Raw genomic sequence first — 20936 nt, forward strand, 5'->3', positions numbered from 1 at the left:
TTAAAGGAGGTGGGGTTTAGCTCTTGCGTGTATTTCCTACAAACAATGGTATATGAGCTTTGGCAACTCCCCTTAATGCACAACAATGGTATCAGAACTAGCCAAAAGTTTGGTGGGGTTTAGCTCTTGCGTGTATTTCCTACAAACAATGGTATATGAGCTTTGGCAACTCCCCTTAATGCACAACAATGGTATCAGAACTAGCCAAAAGTTTGGTTGGGCTCAAATGTTGACAGATGCACTAGTGATTCCCATGGCTTTGTTGGCTTCCCCATGGTCAAGTAGTCTCCCATGATGGTGCCATCCATGGGAATGGGATCCCTATAGTTGGCTCCCCTATGGTCAGCAAAGGGCTCTTGATTGGTGTATTCCAAGCTTTATGATCATAGATTCTATTCAAGGGATGCATATGTGAGTGTGTGGAATGTAGAGTCCTATATTGGAAAGAAATGAGAGGTGTAAGGGGACAGCCTAATGGCTTAAGCTTTTGGGTTAAAAGTAGTGTCCAACTCTTGTGTGTAAGTCTTATGCACGTATATGAACTTCTCAGTTTTGACAACTCCCCTCAATGCACAATTATTAATCGAAGCATGACCCTTCCTCCTTTCTTGGGATTGCTTCTATGTAGAATAATAAGACTAAACAATTTTTTGGTGCCATTAATTTATGCTTAAGAATAGAATTAATAAGAAAACAAACAAAATGAACCACTTAATTTGTACAAAAGGGAGCAATGCAAAACAATTAATACAAATGGTTCAAATTTACATGGAAATAATAGGCATCGATTATAAGCATCAAGAAACACAACCATAATAAACCATCTTTTCCAAGAGGAAGAAAGGAGAAGAAACTTAAGAAGAATTATAAAAAATATCAGAAGTAATATTTAAGAAATTCATACTTTACAAGCAACCAAAAGTTTCTGAATTATTTATGTATAAGCTTACATATAATCAACTTGAAGATGCTTTTTTTTAGTCTTCAGTCATCTACTTTTTTTGTAATTCTTGAGTAGGATTTTCTCCTCTGCCCTATGTAGTAGTAGTTAGTGATACACACGGCACCTAATGTTTTGTATCTGATTTCCATTTTAGAAAAACTTCTATAACAATAGGGGCTATTCTTTATTGCATGTTTTCAAACATACTCACCACACCTGAACATACTGTGAAGAGCAAGGGAAAAGAACTTATAAACATTTATGCACACTACATTGGTTGAACACGTTTGTATGCATGAAGATGTATGTCTAGGGATGGCAATTTTATGGGAATTTTAGGGTATTTGATCTGTTTTGTTGAATGTGTTTATCAAAATCCTATAGGGTTTGGGATGTTATATTAAAACCCTATAGGGTTTGGGTTTTAACCTTATGGTACTCAGTACCCAAATCAATTATACTTAACGCTGATACCCGTTTATCTATCTATCTTTATGAATTTTATATAATCTACAGCTGTAATAACTCTATATATACATAAGAAAAATGTATTTTAATAGTTTATGACTTTACGTGAAGTGTAATTTCACCATAAAAGTGGGATGTATAACCCATCAGAATGTCCCAAGGAAACATTGATATACACATATATGTATAGCTTAACAAACTAATACTATAAATCTCATTAAAAGGTTACAAGATTTAAAACGAACAAAGTTTAATAAATAAAGGTGTTATTTGTAGTAGAAAAAGTACATTCTCTTAAGAAATTAGTCATCAAAACAAGTCTCTTAAATAGATAATTGAGATTATAGAGACAAAAGAATTCAGAATTGGTTTGATTATGGGTATTAGTTAAGGTAACTAAATTTGGTTTTAAAATTTGAAAAAATGATAACAATAAGGAAAGGCAATTTTCACGGGTGGGACCGGTCAGGATGGGTTAAATGGATTTGAAAAATTGGGAGGAAAAGGTAAACAAGTTTGGGATGGGTTTAGGATCAAGGGTACCTAAACGGGTTCGGGAATAAGAAAGGCAATTTTCACGGGTACCCTACCTGTTGTCATTCTTATGTATATCCAAATGTATTTGTCTGCACGTTTGTATACAACTAAATTAATGTATATATAGAAAAATACAGTTTAAGTTGCTTTACAGATCAAGGAGATCATGGACCTGAAATCTGGAACTTCTGTATGAGCACATCCAAAATTGTAGTTGCATAATGGTTGATCAGAGAGAGTGTGTGTGTGTGTTTTGTACAGGTGAGAAGAGAAGGAACTCAAACAATTGAGGCTAGGGGTACCTCATGCAAGGACCCTTGTACAATTTTGACAACCCCTTCCATATCCAAGGAAGCAAGCAATCTGATATTACATTAATAACCATATTTTCATATCAAGATAATTTCAATATGGTGGTGGTGGTTGTTTGGTTGAATGGAATAACAAAGTTAAAGTGATGTAATATGCTTATGGTTCATAGAAATGGTGGTGCAGATACAAAAGCATCCAGTACCAATGCTGTCAGACTTATGGTAGATAAAAAGCCATCTTGACCACTGAATTTGGGATTGAACGGTTTAAATTTTCAACACAATACAACCAATACGGAATGCATTGTATTGTATCTTTGAATATATTTAACCGATATGGGGAATGGTAAGCAATGATGGGGTGTTTCTTAATTTCTCCACCGTATCTCCCCGTATTGGTGAGTAATGAAAGCATATTACCTACAAAAATGGTACATATACCGACAGAAACTTTTGCTGATGGTCGGAATCCGGAATTTTACTGATGGGTACATATATCTATCAGTAAAAAGATTTCTCTTCAAAGACCCTAAAGGTGACCTTAATGAACACATAAAACAATAGAAAAGAAATTTATGAAAAAAAAAAGATTAGAAGAATTCAGCATATCATGATGAGGCAACTTGAAGTATCTTGTATATCTTGATTTTTCTCTGATAAACATAAATATTCAAGGTATATCCGGATACGATCTCTTAAAATCAAGTTTCCAATTCCCACATATACTTTAAGCCTTGGTCATGCAGTGCGCAAATACATAGTCTTTGACCTAACGAGGACACTGTTTATTTATACAAGTGTGGGGTTTTGTACTTTAATTTGGGGTTTAAAAGCACAAATCTTGAACTTATCCAAACAAAACCTTAATGTGTAATTACTTCAATTTCATGAGCAAATAGACCTGGTAAAAGATTTACTTTCTAATAGTTCCGAGACACAGAATGACTATCTTAAAAAACAAGAAAGGAAAAAACGAAGAAGAAGAAAAAAAACTAAAAATTAAACAACAACAACTGATCGAGAGCAGTTAATATAGTTGTCAAACGGATGTAACGGCAGTAATCAAGTGAAAGAGAATGATGTCCATGGATTGTTGGTGAGCCATCCATGCATGTAAATGTAATGGCCTTGTTCGAGGATAAACCGGGGCAGCGGCCTGCATTGCATTTCAAAGGAAACAACTGATACGTAAACACCATGGTCCAGCTGCCGCATGTAGCCTCTAAACTAAAGCATTCAGTAAATTTAATTATGATGGATTACATACATAAACAAGTGTCAATAGGTCAAGGATAGGCCTGAATTAGAGAGTGCATAGATGAGTTGATTCGTTCCATTGTGCAGCGCCTAAACCCAGCTCGTTCAACCAGACTCTGCCATTCTTTGGCAGTCCTCTCTTTACCCCCGAACAGCAACATCATTTCCATGTCCATGATAAGTCTACAAGGTGTAAATTCATCATCATGGATCTCCGCTGCAGTTTCATCATTGTGATCACCCTCCATCACAGTTTCAACGATTACAACCTTTCCTCCTCCCCTTTCTGGCAGTGCTTCCTTGCACCGTTTGAGGATAACCAGACAGTCTTCGTCTCCATAGTTATGCAGGATCCACTGCAACCAACAAATTAAAGAGGATATTATAATTATTAATATAGAGACAGCACAGACAGACAGAGAATCACGCGCCAACCTTTAATAGAAGATTATCTGCACGAGGGATGAAGTTGAACATGTCGCCGGAGACCTTGGCCACACCACCAGAGTCTGATTGATCGTCCACTACCACATGTGGATGGTCAAAGACGGTGCACTTCACATTTGGAAAGGACTTGGCTATGGCCATAGCAGCCGTGCCAGTCCCCCCACCAACATCTACGACTGAACTCATGTCTGCAAACACTTGATTGAATTGTTGGAGTAGTGTAGGCATCGTTGAGCTTGTATCACAAGCCATGGCCTCATTCAGCTTCTCACCAAACTCCAGATCCTGCCCTGCATAATCCCAAAATTTTGTCCCATAAACTCTCTCAAATGCTGTAACGCCGCTTGCTCTGCCATCCAAGCTCCATGTCAAGTGATACCATGGCTCCATTAACACCTTGAAGTCCAACATGGAGAATGGAACCATATTGTTCTCCAGCTTTCGTACTAGAAGTTTTGATAGACAAGTTAGTCCAAACTTGTCTTCTTGATCATCTTCATCATCAGCGCTACCATGTTCTCGACTGAAGATTCCTATGCTCACCAGATATCGCATTAAGCGATTCAAGCGATCTGGGTTGGCATAATCGATCGGGAGACATGCAGAGAGCTGTGATAGTGTGATGGGACGCCCCTGACTATGTATGATGTCTGGGATTCCTAGTTCAACTGCAGACCTCAGAGTAAAGGAATCAACAAAGGAGAAGATGTATTTCCATATCTGAGCCTGAGCCTCCAATTCCATCTCGTCGCCTTGCCCCATGTCTTCCGGCCGGCCGCCTGAATTTCACTTAGCTCTCTCGTTATACTTATTATTGGCCAATTTTAAATTTTTGCATAGCTTAGCTTGCACGTGGGCATGAGATACCATTTTGTCTAAGCCCACGCTTTCCATGTGGCACAACGGCTGTGGCTTTGTTTTTTAATTAATGCTAGTTCGTCGCTAGAGTTAATTATAGCCGACTTTACCAAATACAAACTTGAACGTATCATATGGATGGTCCAACGTTATATGAAGGTTGGGCGAAATTTCAAAAAAAATTATTTATTGTCATCCGGGAATCCTATTCCCAATTTAGAAAACTATATTTTCAGTATTCGTTCTTATAATTAAATTGGGCCAAATCTAAAACCAAGAATAGGGAGGGATATACTTGATACGGAATCCATGCAAGAATGCTCCTCCCAACATAGGTTTTCACGCCCAAAAAGTGTACTAAATCTTCCCTCTACTTAAAATGACACAACTTAGATGAGGCAGGATCAATAGGTAGTTTTTCACTAAGAACTTGTGATTCTTCAATAAGAATCGAATGAGATAGTGAGCACAACTTCAAAATTGTTTCTTCTAACAAGAAACAATATCAAGATCAAATCTTGATCAGATCCAAGAATTGGAGATCGAACAGGATAGGGCGGCAAGAGCAAGAATAAAAAGAATTAAAGGCAAGACCAGTCTAACTAAGTCGCCTTCTCTCTGTGTTGTGTGCCTTTTTTAGGTTCATCATGCTCTCTATTTATTGCCTTAAAAAGACAACCTTCTAATTTGATTAGGAGTTTCCTAATCAAAATCTTTATTTGGATCTGAACTCTTTAAGTGATAAAGACCCTTATCTTATCCGTAGATAAAGATTAACTATTCCTAATCAAATTAGGAGTTCCTTGATCCAAATCTTTAGGAATAGTTAAGAGTTATCCTCTTATCCTTATCTGCTGATCCAAACCCAGATTCGCCCATATTTAATTAATCCAATTAACATATTTTGAAATGGGCTTCAGGACCATTAAGCTTTCAGGCTCACTTCATTTTTTAATGCTAGTTAGTTTGGTTCTCTTTGTATGGTGTGGAACCCTATCATTGATCTACACATCAGCCACATGGGTTTTGTTAGACAGTTTATGTATGCCCTTAGCTTCAATCTGATTTGATGTACTTGTTATTTAGTGGAAATAAATAAAGTGCATGTTTTGATTCATGTTGTTTGGTTTAATTCTGTGTAAAACCCTAAAACTGGACATTTATAGAGATTCATGTTAGTTTTAAATGTTCATAGCCGTTGGATAAGTCTGGGGAGATTTATCCTGCCAAGGCTGATGCTGGTGTGCCACCAAGTGTTGGGATGGCCTGTCTCAGCCATCAGGGTAAGACCCGAGGCACATGCAGTATGGGATTACTTGAATCCTTGAACCGGACCAGATTTCCAGTCTTGCCCTGGACCTTGGAGATAGATGGGCAAAACTGGAAAGTTACACCTGACCCCTAGACTCGACTATGACACTTCACTAGGTGCTGGATCAGGCCGCCTTTGATATGCCAATCAGTGAGATCCTTAGCAGGGATCAAAACCTGGGTATGTTGGGGCAGTTTGAGAATTCATCTGAGTGGGTGGTCATAGTGACAGAATCAGCCACTTTGTCGGACAAAGGGTAATGATCGGGAATGCACTCTCTCTGATGGAAACCAAACTGCCGGCAGTTGATTTCAATCGTTGGAATTTTGTTTTGCAAAATTAATATACTTATATTATATGTACGGTTTCAAAAATGTTTGCAAATGGTTTTAATTCCCGGGATCCATGTGAGAGGGAGGTGCGGCGCTGTTTCTTGCAGCCGAGGGAGAGGTCCTCTCTTGTCGGGCAGTGCTTGATCATTAAGGGCTGAGAGGTTAAGTGTAAGACCATTTAGGATAATACCTGATGGGCTAATCTTGCACCTGCCCACAGTCCCTGGGTTTTTATAAGATGGCTTGGCCCAGGGACCACTTAATGTAAGTGTTGGGCCCATAGGGTCCATACGATGGACTCAAGGGGTTCATTGAGCTTTTCAGTGAATTCGGCTGGGCCTTGTTTTAAAGGCTGGGCCGAACCCATGTGGCTGGTGTGTAGATCAATGCTTGGGTCCCACGCCATACAAAGAAGCCCAACTGGGCAGCAGATTGGAAACTAATTAAACACTGAATACTTAATGGGCCAAAAGCCCATTTCGAACTGGGCTGATATGATCACCCAAAAGATGGGGCGAATCTGAGATTAATGTTAGTGAAAAGGATGGGGCTTTTAACCTTATCCACTCTGGGAGACCAAATTCAAATCAGATTTGAATCTGGTAACCTCCTGATAAGATCAGGAGTAAACTAACTTTATCTGCAGATAGGATTAAGATGATCCTCTATCCAGATACTGATTTGAATTGGGATAACTCCTGATTAGGAGGTTTCTTAATCAAGAAGGAAAGAGGAGAAAAAAAAATACATCAGATTTCGAACCATCCTTTGGATACACAAGGGATACCTTATGCGATTTTCAGATAAGATCTCATACTCTCCAGAAAAGAGAAAAAGCAGTTCAGTTTTTTTTTTTTTTTTGTTTTGGTTCTCTCCTCCTGCCGCCGCCATCTGCCATTGCAAGATTGGATCTTTGCAAGAAAAGAAAGTCAAGAAATCTGTTCTTGACATCAGTCTTGCAAGAAAGACTGAAAAGGTTACAGTGTTTAGTTCTTCCAGAGGATTCTTGTGAAGGATCCTGTGTGTAGGACGCACCCTGCTGGTTCTGTTCCATCCACAGCTGTGTCATCTTCAGCAGGAACGGATCTTGGAGCGTTCTTTGGGCGTGAACACCAACTTTGGGAGATAGTGCTTCTCCGGATCAGGTATATTCCTCCCATTTACCTTTTTGTACAGAGCTGGTTTGATTATGGTTCAAGTAGGATCCTTGAATAATATATTCTAAATTTAGGGAATATGATTCCCAGTTGGGAGAAGGTAGGAAATTTTTGAAATTCACCCACCCATTCCGCAACCTTTATGGCGTCCATTGGATGGATCCTACCATTCTTTCAGTGGTATCAGAGCCATAGGTTCGAATCTTGAACCAAAAGAAAATCAGATCTGACCCTGCGCAGATGGATAGAAGGTGTTCTTTCAAGATTTGCGCAGATTGTTTTCTTTTTCAAGAAACTGGTTCTTGTTAAGGGCGATTGATCTGAAATTAATTTTTTTTTAAATCCAAAATTTTATTTAGAATTGTTCTTTATTTATTTTGATTTAATGGACTGTTCAAACCTGGAGATCGCAGTGCAGTTTTAGCGCAGATGGTCTGCGCACCCTTTTTCTTTTATTTATTTTATACAATTCGGTCTGTAAATAAATTTTTTTATTTTTCCTAGACTGAATGTGTAGGATTTGATCAAGAATGTAATAAATTAATAGAAATAGGATTTCTGTTTTTATTTTTCTTGATTAAAGAAGAAGGAAGAAGAAGGCGGCGTTGGAGGTTTGCAGATGGAGAAATCGCTTTCTGCGATTTGCAGTTTATGAAACTGCAACCCTAGTGATTAACCTCTGTTTTGCAGGTGGTGCGAACAGTCCATAATTGTTTTGTGTTTGTTTGAAATCAAAACTATTAATTTCAGATCTTTCAATAATTAATTCTTGAATTGAAAATCAGTTTTGGACCATTTCGGACTAGATTGGACCAAAACTGTTTGGACCGAATCTGGGGTTCGAAAGGGGCTGTTTTCAATCCAATTCTCTCACACTTATTGTTCCTAATCTGATGTTCAATTACAGGGATTAATTCGGCCCACCTGTAAAGCCCAGTTTTAAAGGGTTAAAACTGCAAAAGCCCATTATTGTGAGATGAGCTGTATGGGCCGAACTGCTATCCGCGATTCAGCCCATACACCTAGTAGACATTAATTGTTAATGACTTGGATTTTAAATGGGCTGTTCAATGGGCTTTACAGTAGTTAATTGATTAGATCAATTCCTCCTTTACATGTGATGTTTGGATGTTTGATGTGCTGCGACCATGGGCCATAAGTACTTGGCCCATGATGACTCGTTAGTGGCTCTTGCGCACACCATGGCTGAATGCACATCATTGCCATGGTGTCCCTAGAGGTCATTGGATGATCCCCTCTTTGCTTGGTGGGCCCCACAACCCTGAAAAGGGATGCGTACGGAACCCCTAGCCGATTAAGGCCCACCAGAAATCTGACTTTATGAAAGTCAGTGGGAGCCACTCTGGTTTGACCTAAATTAAAAATAGGGCGTAATTTTGTTCCCTCCGGCAAATTAAAAATAGGGCGTAATTTTGTTCCCTCCGGCAAATATGGACTCTCTAAAGGCCTTCCGTCATTAGCACAATGATAGGTCCTTTAGTAATGAGGAAACGCACCGTAAAATTGGGCTATCCATTTGCTGTTGGATCTGTTAGAGTGTTTCATAAGATGATAGGGGCGTCATAGACCGATGTGGGAGAGGCTTCACCAGAAAATGGGAACTCTCTCACGGTACCTTGGCGTAACCTGAATATGATGGGTGTGCACTCACTGGACAGAAAGGTTTACCTGAAAACGGCTCTGAACCTTGTTTGACAGAGGCCAAAGGGAAACTCATTTGATGAGTGGATATGATCCGTTACAGAAAGGTGGTGGGGTTATACAGCTGAAACAGTTGGCTTCACGCACCCCATGTGATTTCCCACATTTCCAGAGACATTTCGTCATCTCCGTCGCTGAGAAAGGAGGGAAATCTCAGAGATGAACAAATGGGAATGGAACATAGATTAAAAGCCATATCTATGTAGGTAACATGAATCAAACTAAGGTTGTGGACTAATGATTTTGCCGTTTTATCAGAAAATGGCAAACGGTCAATTTGCAAAGCTTCTAGACGATAACAAGCTTAAGGGCCCAAACTATGCCAACTGGTACAGAAATCTTATGCTGGTCATAACTTCCGAAAAGTTAGACAAGGTGGTGAAAAATCCTGCCCCGGAACGTCCGGGTGATAGGGCTTCTGAGGCCCGTAGGAGGGACTACCAAGATTGGGAGGATAAGAACTCCCTAGCCCACTGCTTTGTCATTGCCTCATTAGACAACTCAATACAGAGGCAGTTCGATCAGATCGAACTAGCCAAGGACATATTGGACAGTCTAAGGACAATGTATGAAGAGCAGAACCGTTCTACTCGACAGAAGGTCCTGAAATTGTTCATGACCGCGCAGATGACCAAAGGGCAGAAAGTTCATGACCATTGTCTTCGGATGATGGGATACATTAACGAACTTGAAGCCCTTGGATCCGGGCTAGATCTTGGCACACAAGTGGATGCCATCCTAAATTCTTTGCCCTCTTCCTTCAATGCGTTCACTATGAACTACAATATGAATAAGCTGAATGTCAGTGTCCAGGAACTCAGCAATATGTTGCAGAGAGCCGAGGATTTACTCAAGAAGGATGAGCCTGTGGTTATGCTTGCTGAAGCTAACAAATCGGGCAAGAAAAAGAGAAAGGCAAAGAAGCCTCAGAAGAAGGCTGCCAAACCTAAGAAGCAGAAGAAGAACAAGGCATCTGATGTCTGTCACTTCTACAAGCAGACCGGCCACTGGAAGAGGAATTGTCCTGCCTACCTGGAATCTAAGAAAGGTAACATCGAAACTTGTGTCATAGAAACTAATATGTTAGTTACTTTAGTGTCCTGGTGTGTTGACTCCGGGGCTTCCACTCATGCGTGTAACTCACTGCAGGGGTTCAAAATTAGCAGAAGGTTAAGTGAAGGTGAAGTGACATTGTTCTTGGGAACGACTGCAAGTGTTGCAGCTGCGGCCATAGGAACCGTAGAATTAGTTTTTAAAGAAGGAATACTTGTGCTTAAAGATTGTCTTTATGTACAGAACTTGAGAAGAAATTTAATTTCTGTTTCAAAACTGTGTGCTGATGGATATACTGTTTATTTTAGTAATATGATTACTGTTAAACGGAATAATAAATTCATCGCATGTGGAGAACTAGAGAACGGTCTCTATGTTCTACATCCTTCTCTGGAAACTAACTTAACCGAAACTACGTCGGTCGAAAATCCCAAGAAAAGGAATCGTGATACAGTAAGTCCCACGTGCCTCTGGCATTACCGACTTGGCCATATCGATAGACCGAATCACAAGGCTGGTAAAGGATGGTCCTTTGGATTTTCTAACCGTAGAAAATCTTCCCACTTGTGAACCTTGCCTTCAGGGTAAGATGTCTAAGCGGCCATTTGACGGTAAGCCTGAAAGATCTGAAGGCACACTTGACCTAATACATACTGATGTATGTGGTCCCCTGAGTGTTAGGACACGGAATCAACACGTGTATTTCATCACATTTACAGATGATTTTTCACGATATGGTTACGTGTACCTAATGAGACATAAGTCTGAGTCATTTGAAAAGTTCAAAGAGTTCAGGCAGGAAGTCGAGAAACAGTTAGGGAGAGAAATTAAGGCCCTTCGATCAGATCGAGGTGGCGAGTATCTCTCTGACGAATTCAGGGACTACTTGAGGGACAATGGGATAGTGTCACAACTAGCTCCTCCTGCTACACCTCAACTCAACGGTGTTTCAAAGAGGAGGAATAGGACCTTGTTGGACATGGTCCGGTCACTTCTCGTATGCTCACAATTACCCACATCCTTTTGGGGATACACATTAGAAACTGCTATCTACGTGCTGAATCGGGTTCCAACCAAATCAGTTCCGAAAACTCCATATGAGCTTTGGACCGGAAGGAAGCCAAGTGTAAGACACTTGAAGATTTGGGGTTGTCCTGCACACGTTAAAAGAACAAGTGCGGACAAGTTGGAATCTAAAACCAGCCGTTGCCTGTTTATAGGCTACCCAAAGGATTCAGAGGGTTATCTATTCTATGACCCAAGTGAGCAGAAAGTGTTCTGCAGTCGAAACGCCCAGTTCTTAGAAACTGATTACATCCTGGACACTCATCGTCAGGAAATAGTTCTTGATGAGGAGAGCTCAGGAGCAGTGGGAGATGTCCCACAAAATCCAGGTAATGACCGACCTAGAAGAACCACCCGGGTATCTACACCACCAGTCCGATATGGCTATGACCAGGATAGTTACCTGGTGGAAGCCTTGACTAGTGAAGAGGATCCCGTGACTTACGCGGAAGCTATGTTAGACATAGACTCCCAGAAGTGGGTGGAGGCCATGAGAGCTGAGATGGACTCAATGGAGACCAACGGAGTCTGGACTCTAGTGGATCCGCCCTCCGGGGTAAAAGCAATTGGTTGCAAATGGATCTACAAGAGGAAGAAGGGCCCCGATGGCAGGATTGAGACCTTTAAAGCTCGTTGGGTGGCGAAAGGGTATACTCAGAAAGAAGGCATCGACTATGAGGAAACCTTTTCGCTCGTGGCCATGCTTAAATCCATTAGGATCCTGCTAGCTGTAGCAGCGTGTTCCTGAATGGAGATCTTAGTGAAGATATCTACATGCAGCAACCGCAAGGCTTCATTGCTGCTGGTCAGGAACACATGGTATGTAAACTTAATAGATCCATATATGGACTTAAGCAGGCTTCTAGGAGTTGGAACATCTGTTTTGATTCTGCAGTCAAAACGTTTGACTTTGAGCAGAATCCGGATGAACCCTGTGTTTACAGGAAATCCAGTGGGGATAAGATCACCTTTTTGGTCTTGTACGTGGACGATATCCTACTCATTGGGAATGATGTAGGAATGTTGACTTCGGTCAAGGTATGGCTATCACAGCAGTTCTCCATGAAAGATCTTGGAGAAGCTTCGTACATACTGGGTCTTCGACTCTATAGAGATAGATCGAAGCGGATAATTGGATTATCCCAGGCTGCTTATATTGACAAAATTGTCAAAAGATACAGCATGGAAAACTCCAAGAAAGGAAACGTTCCTTTCAGGCACGAAGTCACTCTCTCCAAGAAGATGTCTCCCAAGACTTCTGAGGAGATTGAGAGCATGAGAGACGTTCCCTATGCCTCAACCGTAGGGAGCATCATGTATGCCATGCTGTGCACTCGCCCGGACATAGCTCAGGCGGTGAGTGTCGTAAGCAGATTCCAGGCAAACCCAGGGCAGGAGCATTGGACTGCTGTGAAGAACATACTCAAATACCTTCGAAGGACAAAAGAGTTTTGTCTAGTATTCGATGGTAGTTCACTGCAAGTTTTAGGGTATACCGATGCTGATTTCCAGTCGGATCCAGATGATAGAAAGTCTACATCTGGGTATGTTTTCACGATAGGATCGTGTGCTATTTGCTGGAAAAGCAGCAAACAGGGGTCCACTGCAGACTCCACAACCGAAGCCGAGTACATTGCCGCAAGTGAAGCTGCCAAGGAAGCCGTGTGGATGAAGAAGTTCATAAACGAATTGGGAGCGATCCCAACCAGCACATCACCCATCCCGTTGTTGTGTGACAACAATGGAGCGATCGCCCAGGCTAAAGAGCCTCGGGCTCACTCGAAGTCAAAGCACATCGAGAGAAAGTACCATGTACTGCGGGAGATCGTTGGTAGAGGGGACGTCCTAATTCAGAAAGTAGCATCAGCGGACAATGTGGCAGACCCATTGACTAAGCCACTGACACAGAAGGTGTTTGAGAAACACGTGGAAAGTATGGGACTCCGGCTTGTATCAGATTGGACCTAAGTGCAAGTGGGAGCTGTTAGACAGTTTATGTATGCCCTTAGCTTCAATCTGATTTGATGTACTTGTTATTTAGTGGAAATAAATAAAGTGCATGTTTTGATTCATGTTGTTTGGTTTAATTCTGTGTAAAACCCTAAAACTGGACATTTATAGAGATTCATGTTAGTTTTAAATGTTCACAGCCGTTGGATAAGTCTGGGGAGATTTATCCTGCCAAGGCTGATGCTGGTGTGCCACCAAGTGTTGGGATGTCCTGTCTCAGCCATCAGGGTAAGACCCGAGGCACATGCAGTATGGGATTACTTGAATCCTTGAACCGGACCAGATTTCCAGTCTTGCCCTGGACCTTGGAGATAGATGGGCAAAACTGGAAAGTTACACCTGACCCCTAGACTCGATTATGACACTTCACTAGGTGCTGGATCAGGCCGCCTTTGATATGCCAATCAGTGAGATCCTTAGCGGGGATCAAAACCTGGGTATGTTGGGGCAGTTTGAGAATTCATCTGAGTGGGTGGTCATAGTGACAGAATCAGCCACTTTGTCGGACAAAGGGTAATGATCGGGAATGCACTCTCTCTGATGGAAACCAAACTGCCGGCAGTTGATTTCAATCGTTGGAATTTTGTTTTGCAAAATTAATATACTTATATTATATGTACGGTTTCAAAAATGTTTGCAAATGGTTTTAATTCCCGGGATCCATATGAGAGGGAGCTGCGGCGCTGTTCCTTGCAGCCGAGGGAGAGGTCCTCTCTTGTCGGGCAGTGCTTGATCATTAAGGGCTGAGAGGTTAAGTGTAAGACCATTTAGGATAATACCTGATGGGCTAATCTTGCACCTGCCCACAGTCCCTGGGATTTTATAAGATGGCTTGGCCCAGGGACCACTTAATGTAAGTGTTGGGCCCATAGGGTCCATACGATGGACTCAAGGGGTTCATTGAGCTTTTCAGTGAATTCGGTTGGGCCTTGTTTTAAAGGCTGGGCCGAACCCATGTGGCTGGTGTGTAGATCAATGCTTGGGTCCCACGCCATACAAAGAAGCCCAACTGGGCAGCAGATTGGAAACTAATTAAACACTGAATACTTAATGGGCCAAAAGCCCATTTCGAACTGGGCTGATATGATCACCCAAAAGATGGGGCGAATCTGAGATTAATGTTAGTGAAAAGGATGGGGTTTTTAACCTTATCCACTCTGGGAGACCAAATTCAAATCAGATTTGAATCTGGTAACCTCCTGATAAGATCAGGAGTAAACTAACTTTATCTGCAGATAGGATTAAGATGATCCTCTATCCAGATACTGATTTGGATTGGGATAACTCCTGATTAAGAGGTTTCTTAATCAAGAAGGAAAGAGGAGAAAAAAAAAAGAAAATACATCAGATTTCGAACCATCCTTTGGATACACAAGGGATACCTTCTGCGATTTTCAGATAAGATCTCATACTCTCCAGAAAAGAGAAAAAGCAGTTCAGTTTTTTTTTTTTGTTTTGGTTCTCTCCTCCTGCCGCCGCCATCTGCTATTGCAAGATTGGATCTTTGCAAGAAAAGAAAGTCAAGAAATCTGTTCTTGACATCAGTCTTGCAAGAAAGACTGAAAAGGTTACAGTGTTTAGTTCTTCCAGAGGATTCTTATGAAGGATCCTGTGTGTAGGACGCACCCTACTGGTTCTGTTCCATCCACAGCTATGTCATCTTCAGCAGGAACGGATCTTGGAGTGTTCTTTGGGCGTGAACACCAACTTTGGGAGATAGTGCTTCTCCGGATCAGGTATATTCTCCCCATTTACCTTTTGGTACAGATCTGGTTTGATTATGGTTCAAATAGGATCCTTGAATAATATATTCTAAATTTAGGGAATATGATTCCCAGTTGGGAGAAGGTAGGAAATTTTTGAAATTCACCCACCCATTCCGCAACCTTTATGGCGTCCATTGGATGGATCCTACCATTCTTTCAGGTTTAGCCTAACCAAATTCACTATTGAATACAGTGAACCCCAGAGTCCATCACTATGGGTTCTTAATGGGCCCAACATTTACACTAAATGGTCTTTGGGTCCAACCATCTTATGAAAGCCTAAGGACTGTAGGCAGATGCAAGATTAGCCCATCAGGTATAATCCTCAATGGTCTTACACTTAACCTCTCAACGCTTAATAATCAAACACTACCCGACAAAAAATGACCTCTCCCTTAACTGCAAGGTACAATGTTGCACTCTCTGCTCACATGAATCCCGGGAATTAAAACCTTTTGTAAATATTTTGAAACCATAATATATATAAGTATATCTTTATATAAATATATTTTGCAAAACCAAATTTCAAACACATTTGAAATCCACTACCAGTAGTTTAGGTTTCCATCAGAGAGAGTGCAATTCCCCGATCATTCACTTTGTCCAACAAAGATGTTGATCCTGTCACTATGATCACCCACTCAGATGAATTCTCGGACTGTCCCAACATACCCAGGTTTTGACCCTCTCTAAGGATCACACTGATTGACACATCAAAGACAGCCCAATCCGACGCCTAGTGCAGTATCATAATCAAGTTTAGGGGTCAAGTGTAGTATTCCAGTTTTGCCCATTTATCTCCAAGGTCTAGGGCAATACTGGAATTTTGGTCCGGTTCAGGGTTTCAAGAAAAATCACACTGCATGTACCTCAGGTCTCACCCTGGCTGCTGAGACAAGCCACCCCAACCAACATGACGGTACATCAGTGTCAGCCTTGGCAGGATAAATTTCCCTAAATCTATTTAATAGTTGTAAAGATTCTAAACTAACACGAGTCTCATATGTGTCCAATTTAAGGGTATTATACAGAAAGCATATCATAATAACATGAATCAAATATGTACTTTATTCATTTACAATAAATGTCGTAATGTACATCATACTGATTGGATCTAAGGGCATACACTGTCTAACAAAACCTTCCCACCGTGCATTGGGAACATCTTCTATACTCTTATGTTATTATTTATGGGAGATATTCCCAATACACGGTGGATGTGCATATGAAGCACCCGAGTGTGAGGAGCAGATCTCGTCTCGTATCTATGGTTTATGGAGATGCTTGAACCGGGTCTATATATTCGATCGAAAACATTATTGATCGATCGTTAGACAATTGGGTTGAGTACCGGTTCTAAATTTGGTCCGTGTCTTGAAACACTGATCTAAAATATGGCTCTCTCGAATTTCTATCAAATATTAAGCTTTGTGGGTGCATGAGCCCCACCGGCCCACCTCACATAGCCAAATTAATTCACTTGTGAAGCCCTTCCAAGGTCCAAACGGGCACAAAGTCTTCTCCAGATCAGTTGCATGCATCTTGGTGAAGGATCATTAGTCCCCTCTCCTATAATCTGCCACTTGTCAAATGTTTTAAGTATCAAAACTCACAACCATGTTGGTCTTATTTAGAAGATCAATCCCGCTCAAGCATTTCCATGGATGATGGAGTAAAGTTCCTCCCACACCCCAATTGGACCTAGTACTCAGTTCAGATCCTTAATTATTGTGTTTTTTTTTTATTATACAAAACAAATGCTACTTATACTTGTGGGGAACTTTTGAGAGATCGGTCCTGAGAATCTGAGACAGAGACAGGTGGCTAGTTATGAAAGCCTTGGACTCATATGCAGCTCCCAAGTGTCCAAGAATGGCGCATAATCCCCACACCCAAAGACTCTAGAGGTTTCTTCAAGGTAACTTTTTAACCTCTTGGCTATCGGGACGCTTTTAAACTGCATTTGGCATTACTTATCTCTTAAAAACTCGTTGTTTATAGGGGCATGCATTTTAATGTAAAAAGGAGAGAAGTCCTTAAAATAAGAAATACCAAATGCAGCTTTGCAGCCTTAGTCAATCTATTGGCAGTTGGTGGCTGAAGTGTCCTTTAGAGAATGATCATAGAACGTTTGTGTTAGGTTTTTTGAGTTGGTAGTCTTAAAACATAAGAGAGGGAGAGAGATTACATTTAAAGAACAAAAAAGGGATAAATAGATTGTACTCCCCTTCATAAATTTGAAATTACAACCTGGCCCCTCTTACTCTATTAGTAGCCCCCTATAAATTCTATTCTACCCATAGATTTGGCATCGATCCACGGTTAGGATTTATTCCACCATACTGCAGTGGAATTAAGAAGTAAGATCTGTAGGAGTATACTGAACAGTAAAAACACTATAAGAAATATGACCTTTAACTATAGACAAAACCGTGGCTAAAGATTAAAAAAAATCGTAGCTATAAGCCTATAGCTAAGGTTTAGCTACGGACAGAAAACTGTAGCCTATGTTTGCATGGCTATAGCCTACAGCTATGGTTCAACTAATCCGTGACTATAACCCATGTATAGCTATGGTATCTGTCCGTAGCTAAAGGGCGAATGCAAATCATATGAACCTTTAGCCACGGGCTGAACCGTAGCTAAAAGATGCATATAGCTACGGTTTTTAAATTGTCCGTAGTTATAAACCCAAATCTATAACCACAGATTTTTATAAAATCGTAACTATAATTCTTCCATTTATAGCTGTGGTTTGCTACAAAACCGTAGCTAAATGTACTAACCTATAACCATGGTTTTTTTGCAAAAACCGAAGTTAAATACTCTAACCTATAGCTACCGTTTTTTGACAAACCTTGGCTAAAAGATGTAATACATGCCCACAATTTCTTGGAAAACCATAGCTAATTGTTTCAATCTATAGAAAAACTGTGGCTATATTCCAAATAAAATAGTAAAATAATGACAATTAGGACTGCTACCCTAAAGCAACACCTATTTTATTCATTCATCGCATAAATTTGAATACATCCATTGTTCTACCAAAAAAAAATACATCCATTGTTTAAAATGTATTAAAAATGTCAAATTTCCCTCAATACATATTAAAGTCTAGATGACTTTCAAAAAAAAAAATAAAGAAATTTTAAATATAAAAGAATTATGCATTGTCTTCAACTATGCTTTAAGAGTCGTTCATTGCATCTTTAACCTACAAAGGAAAACAAAAAATAAAAAATAGAACAATGATTATTTTGATGATCTAATTAAATATACAATATACAAAGAAAAAATGTAAAGAAAGATAGGTAACAAAATCCAATAATATTTTGTTTAATGCAAGATAAATTTTGAAATTCTAATTAAATGGCATGAATCTTCAACTACCCTTGTTAATGTTGTTTTTTTTTTTTGAAATAACAAAAACCTTACATTTAATATTATCATGCCACTGGAATGATTGGTATCAATCGTCTGGTAGTAGGTGAGGGAGCCGGAATGACACGGGAAGTCATGATAGTGTTATTGGATGGGATCTAGCTACATTTGCATCTGATCCAATTTCAAACCTTTGGATCCAAATCCAATCCATCCATCTCACTGTATGAATCCTCTGTAATGTGTATTAGGAAAAAAATAAAGAAAGAGAACTCCCACTAAGGTCCACATCCATAGGACATACACACTCATACAGGTACAGCCCTAGTGCGTTTGTGCAATGGGAGTGATGCCGAACAACAAGCTCAAGTGCTAGGACTTTTACAAAGTTTTAGAGAATGAAGCTAGATTCGGAGTTGCTGGTGACAAGGTGGCTTGATACTTTTGGTTCCAACAAAAAGCTACCCAACAAGTTACATTCCAACTCAATTATGTACTAAATGGACACCAACCCAAAAGAGGGAATTTCTAAACTTTGTACACAAGTTAAGGACAAGGGGGAGGAGGCTGACTATGTTAAACTTTACTCCAGTTAACATCAGTTAACATTGATCTTCAGCTACATTTTGTCATCCTGTGTTATAATGAAGTAGGGGGAGATTATGGGCCTTAGGCAAGGCTGGCTTGGCTAGCCAGGCAGCTGGGCCAGGACCTCAGTTTTTATGTAAAGGCCAGTGAACACATTTGTAGGATACCTAGTAGGACCTTTGATTGTTCAAATGCATATAGAATAAAGTGAACACATTTGTAGTCATGTTTCAACGTTGTAGGTGTCCTTCTTGAAAATTGGATGAATGACAATTTTGGGTCCTATGGCCCTAAAACTAAGCATTTTCCTTGAATTATTTTTCTATAGGTCTTTTCCTTGAATTATTCTATGCTCTTGCGCTGTTGTTGGCTTTAGAACTGCAATGATATTTTGGTGCATTTTATTTTCTTCATGGAATCCATTATTATAAAGGTCAAATGATCAGATTGGATTACCAAAAGGGGGAGTCCATTATTGAGTATTATTAAACTGCTTCTCTATTCTGAAAAAAAAAGTTATGCTTTCAATTATTAGATTATTATTATACCATATAAGCTATTGGGCTCTTGTCTTGAAGTAATCTTTCATAATTTCTATTCTGTTGCTGCATGTTATGAGAAGTGGCTCTTTCATTAAATTATATGAAGGTATTATGTGTGATGTAGCGTGGAAGCAATGGACACCGGAGCTGGCTATGCAAGCATCGGGCGTTCGCTAATTCCTAGCGAATAACACCGATTTCTCTAAGAGAGAGAAAATGTGGCGAAAATTCAAAGAAGAGAATTTGAAGAAATTCTGAAAATATGAAGTATGAATTGATGAATAATTCTGGGAAAATAGCAGTATTTATAATACATTTGGAAATTGTAAAAGAACTAGGAAATAACAACTAGGATAGATCCAAATATCTAATCGGATAGGAATGAACTCTTCTTGGTTTGATCTCCACCGTCCGATCTCCCTTGATGCATGAATCTTGGATTATTTTGCTAATCTTGATGCTTCTTGGAGTCTTGTGGAATTCTGATCTTGATTTCTTGATAATCTTGGAAGAGTCTTGCTTTATCTTGCTAATCTTGGAAGAGTCTTGCTTTATCTTGATAATCTTGGAAGTTCTTCTTATTTTAACCTTATCCTAGGAGCTGCCGCCCCTAGGGGTGAGATGGGCCTTGTGATGGGCCTCCATCATTCTCCCCCACTTGGAGAGAACTCGACCCCGAGTTGTGACTAGGATAGGCAAGTGTTATTTCTGGCAGGTACCGGTGAAAGTCAGCAACGTTGAAGGTTTGGATATACCCATATGATCCGGTAGGTCCACTACATAGGCATTACCATTAATCTTCTTCACGATCTTGTATGGACCATACTTCCGAGGCTTCAACTTGTCGTAAGTACCTACGGTAATTCTTAACTTCCTTAAAAAGACCATAACCCCATCACCTACATCAAACACTTGAGGTCGGCGGTGCTTGTCTGCGACCATCTTGTACTCGGCGTTGGATTGCTCTAGCTTCTGCTTCACGACCTCTTGGACGGACCGGATTTGTTCTGCCATCTGTTCTGCTGAGATACTGGCACCGGGTATTCTAGGTAGCTTCACTAAATCCAGTGCATGGTTAGGGACTTTCATGTATACGATGGAGAATGGGGATCTGCCTGTAGAACTGTGCACTGCATTGTTATAGGCGAACTCGGCCTGGGCTATGGCGAAGTCCCACTGTTTTGGCC

At 40.3% G+C, this 20936-nt stretch overlaps 1 protein-coding gene across 2 annotated transcripts; it reads right to left on the bottom strand.

Moving 5' to 3' along the window:
- Positions 1–3150: 3150 nt before the first annotated feature.
- LOC104608180 ((RS)-norcoclaurine 6-O-methyltransferase-like) lies at positions 3151–4857 on the bottom strand. Of its 2 annotated transcripts, XM_010274082.2 has the most exons (3): positions 3952–4851; positions 3527–3872; positions 3151–3415 (listed from the first exon to the last, which is right to left on the bottom strand). In XM_010274082.2, exons 1-2 carry the CDS (start codon positions 4723–4725, stop codon positions 3546–3548), a joined length of 1101 nt encoding a protein of 366 aa, XP_010272384.1. In that variant the 5' UTR covers positions 4726–4851; the 3' UTR covers positions 3151–3415; positions 3527–3545. The 2 variants fall into 2 exon arrangements, with proteins under 2 accessions (XP_010272384.1, XP_010272383.1); XM_010274081.2 differs by having other exon boundaries at positions 3151–3872; positions 3952–4857.
- Between the last annotated feature and the right edge of the window lie 16079 nt (positions 4858–20936).

The sequence above is a fragment of the Nelumbo nucifera genome, chromosome 1 (assembly GCF_055504915.1).
Source record: "Nelumbo nucifera cultivar China Antique chromosome 1, China Antique-T2T, whole genome shotgun sequence".
Taxonomy (NCBI): domain Eukaryota; kingdom Viridiplantae; phylum Streptophyta; class Magnoliopsida; order Proteales; family Nelumbonaceae; genus Nelumbo; species Nelumbo nucifera.

What these genes read in the sequence shown, in the direction of transcription:
- LOC104608180 (XM_010274081.2), bottom strand. Translation starts at nt 4,725, where the DNA reads ATGGGGCAAGGCGACGAGATGGAATTGGAGGCTCAGGCTCAGATATGG. An exon ending in CAGATAATCTTCTATTAAAG is followed by an intron (nt 3,873 to 3,951) that starts GTTGGCGCGTGA and finishes TGTTGGTTGCAG; the next exon opens with TGGATCCTGCATAACTATGG.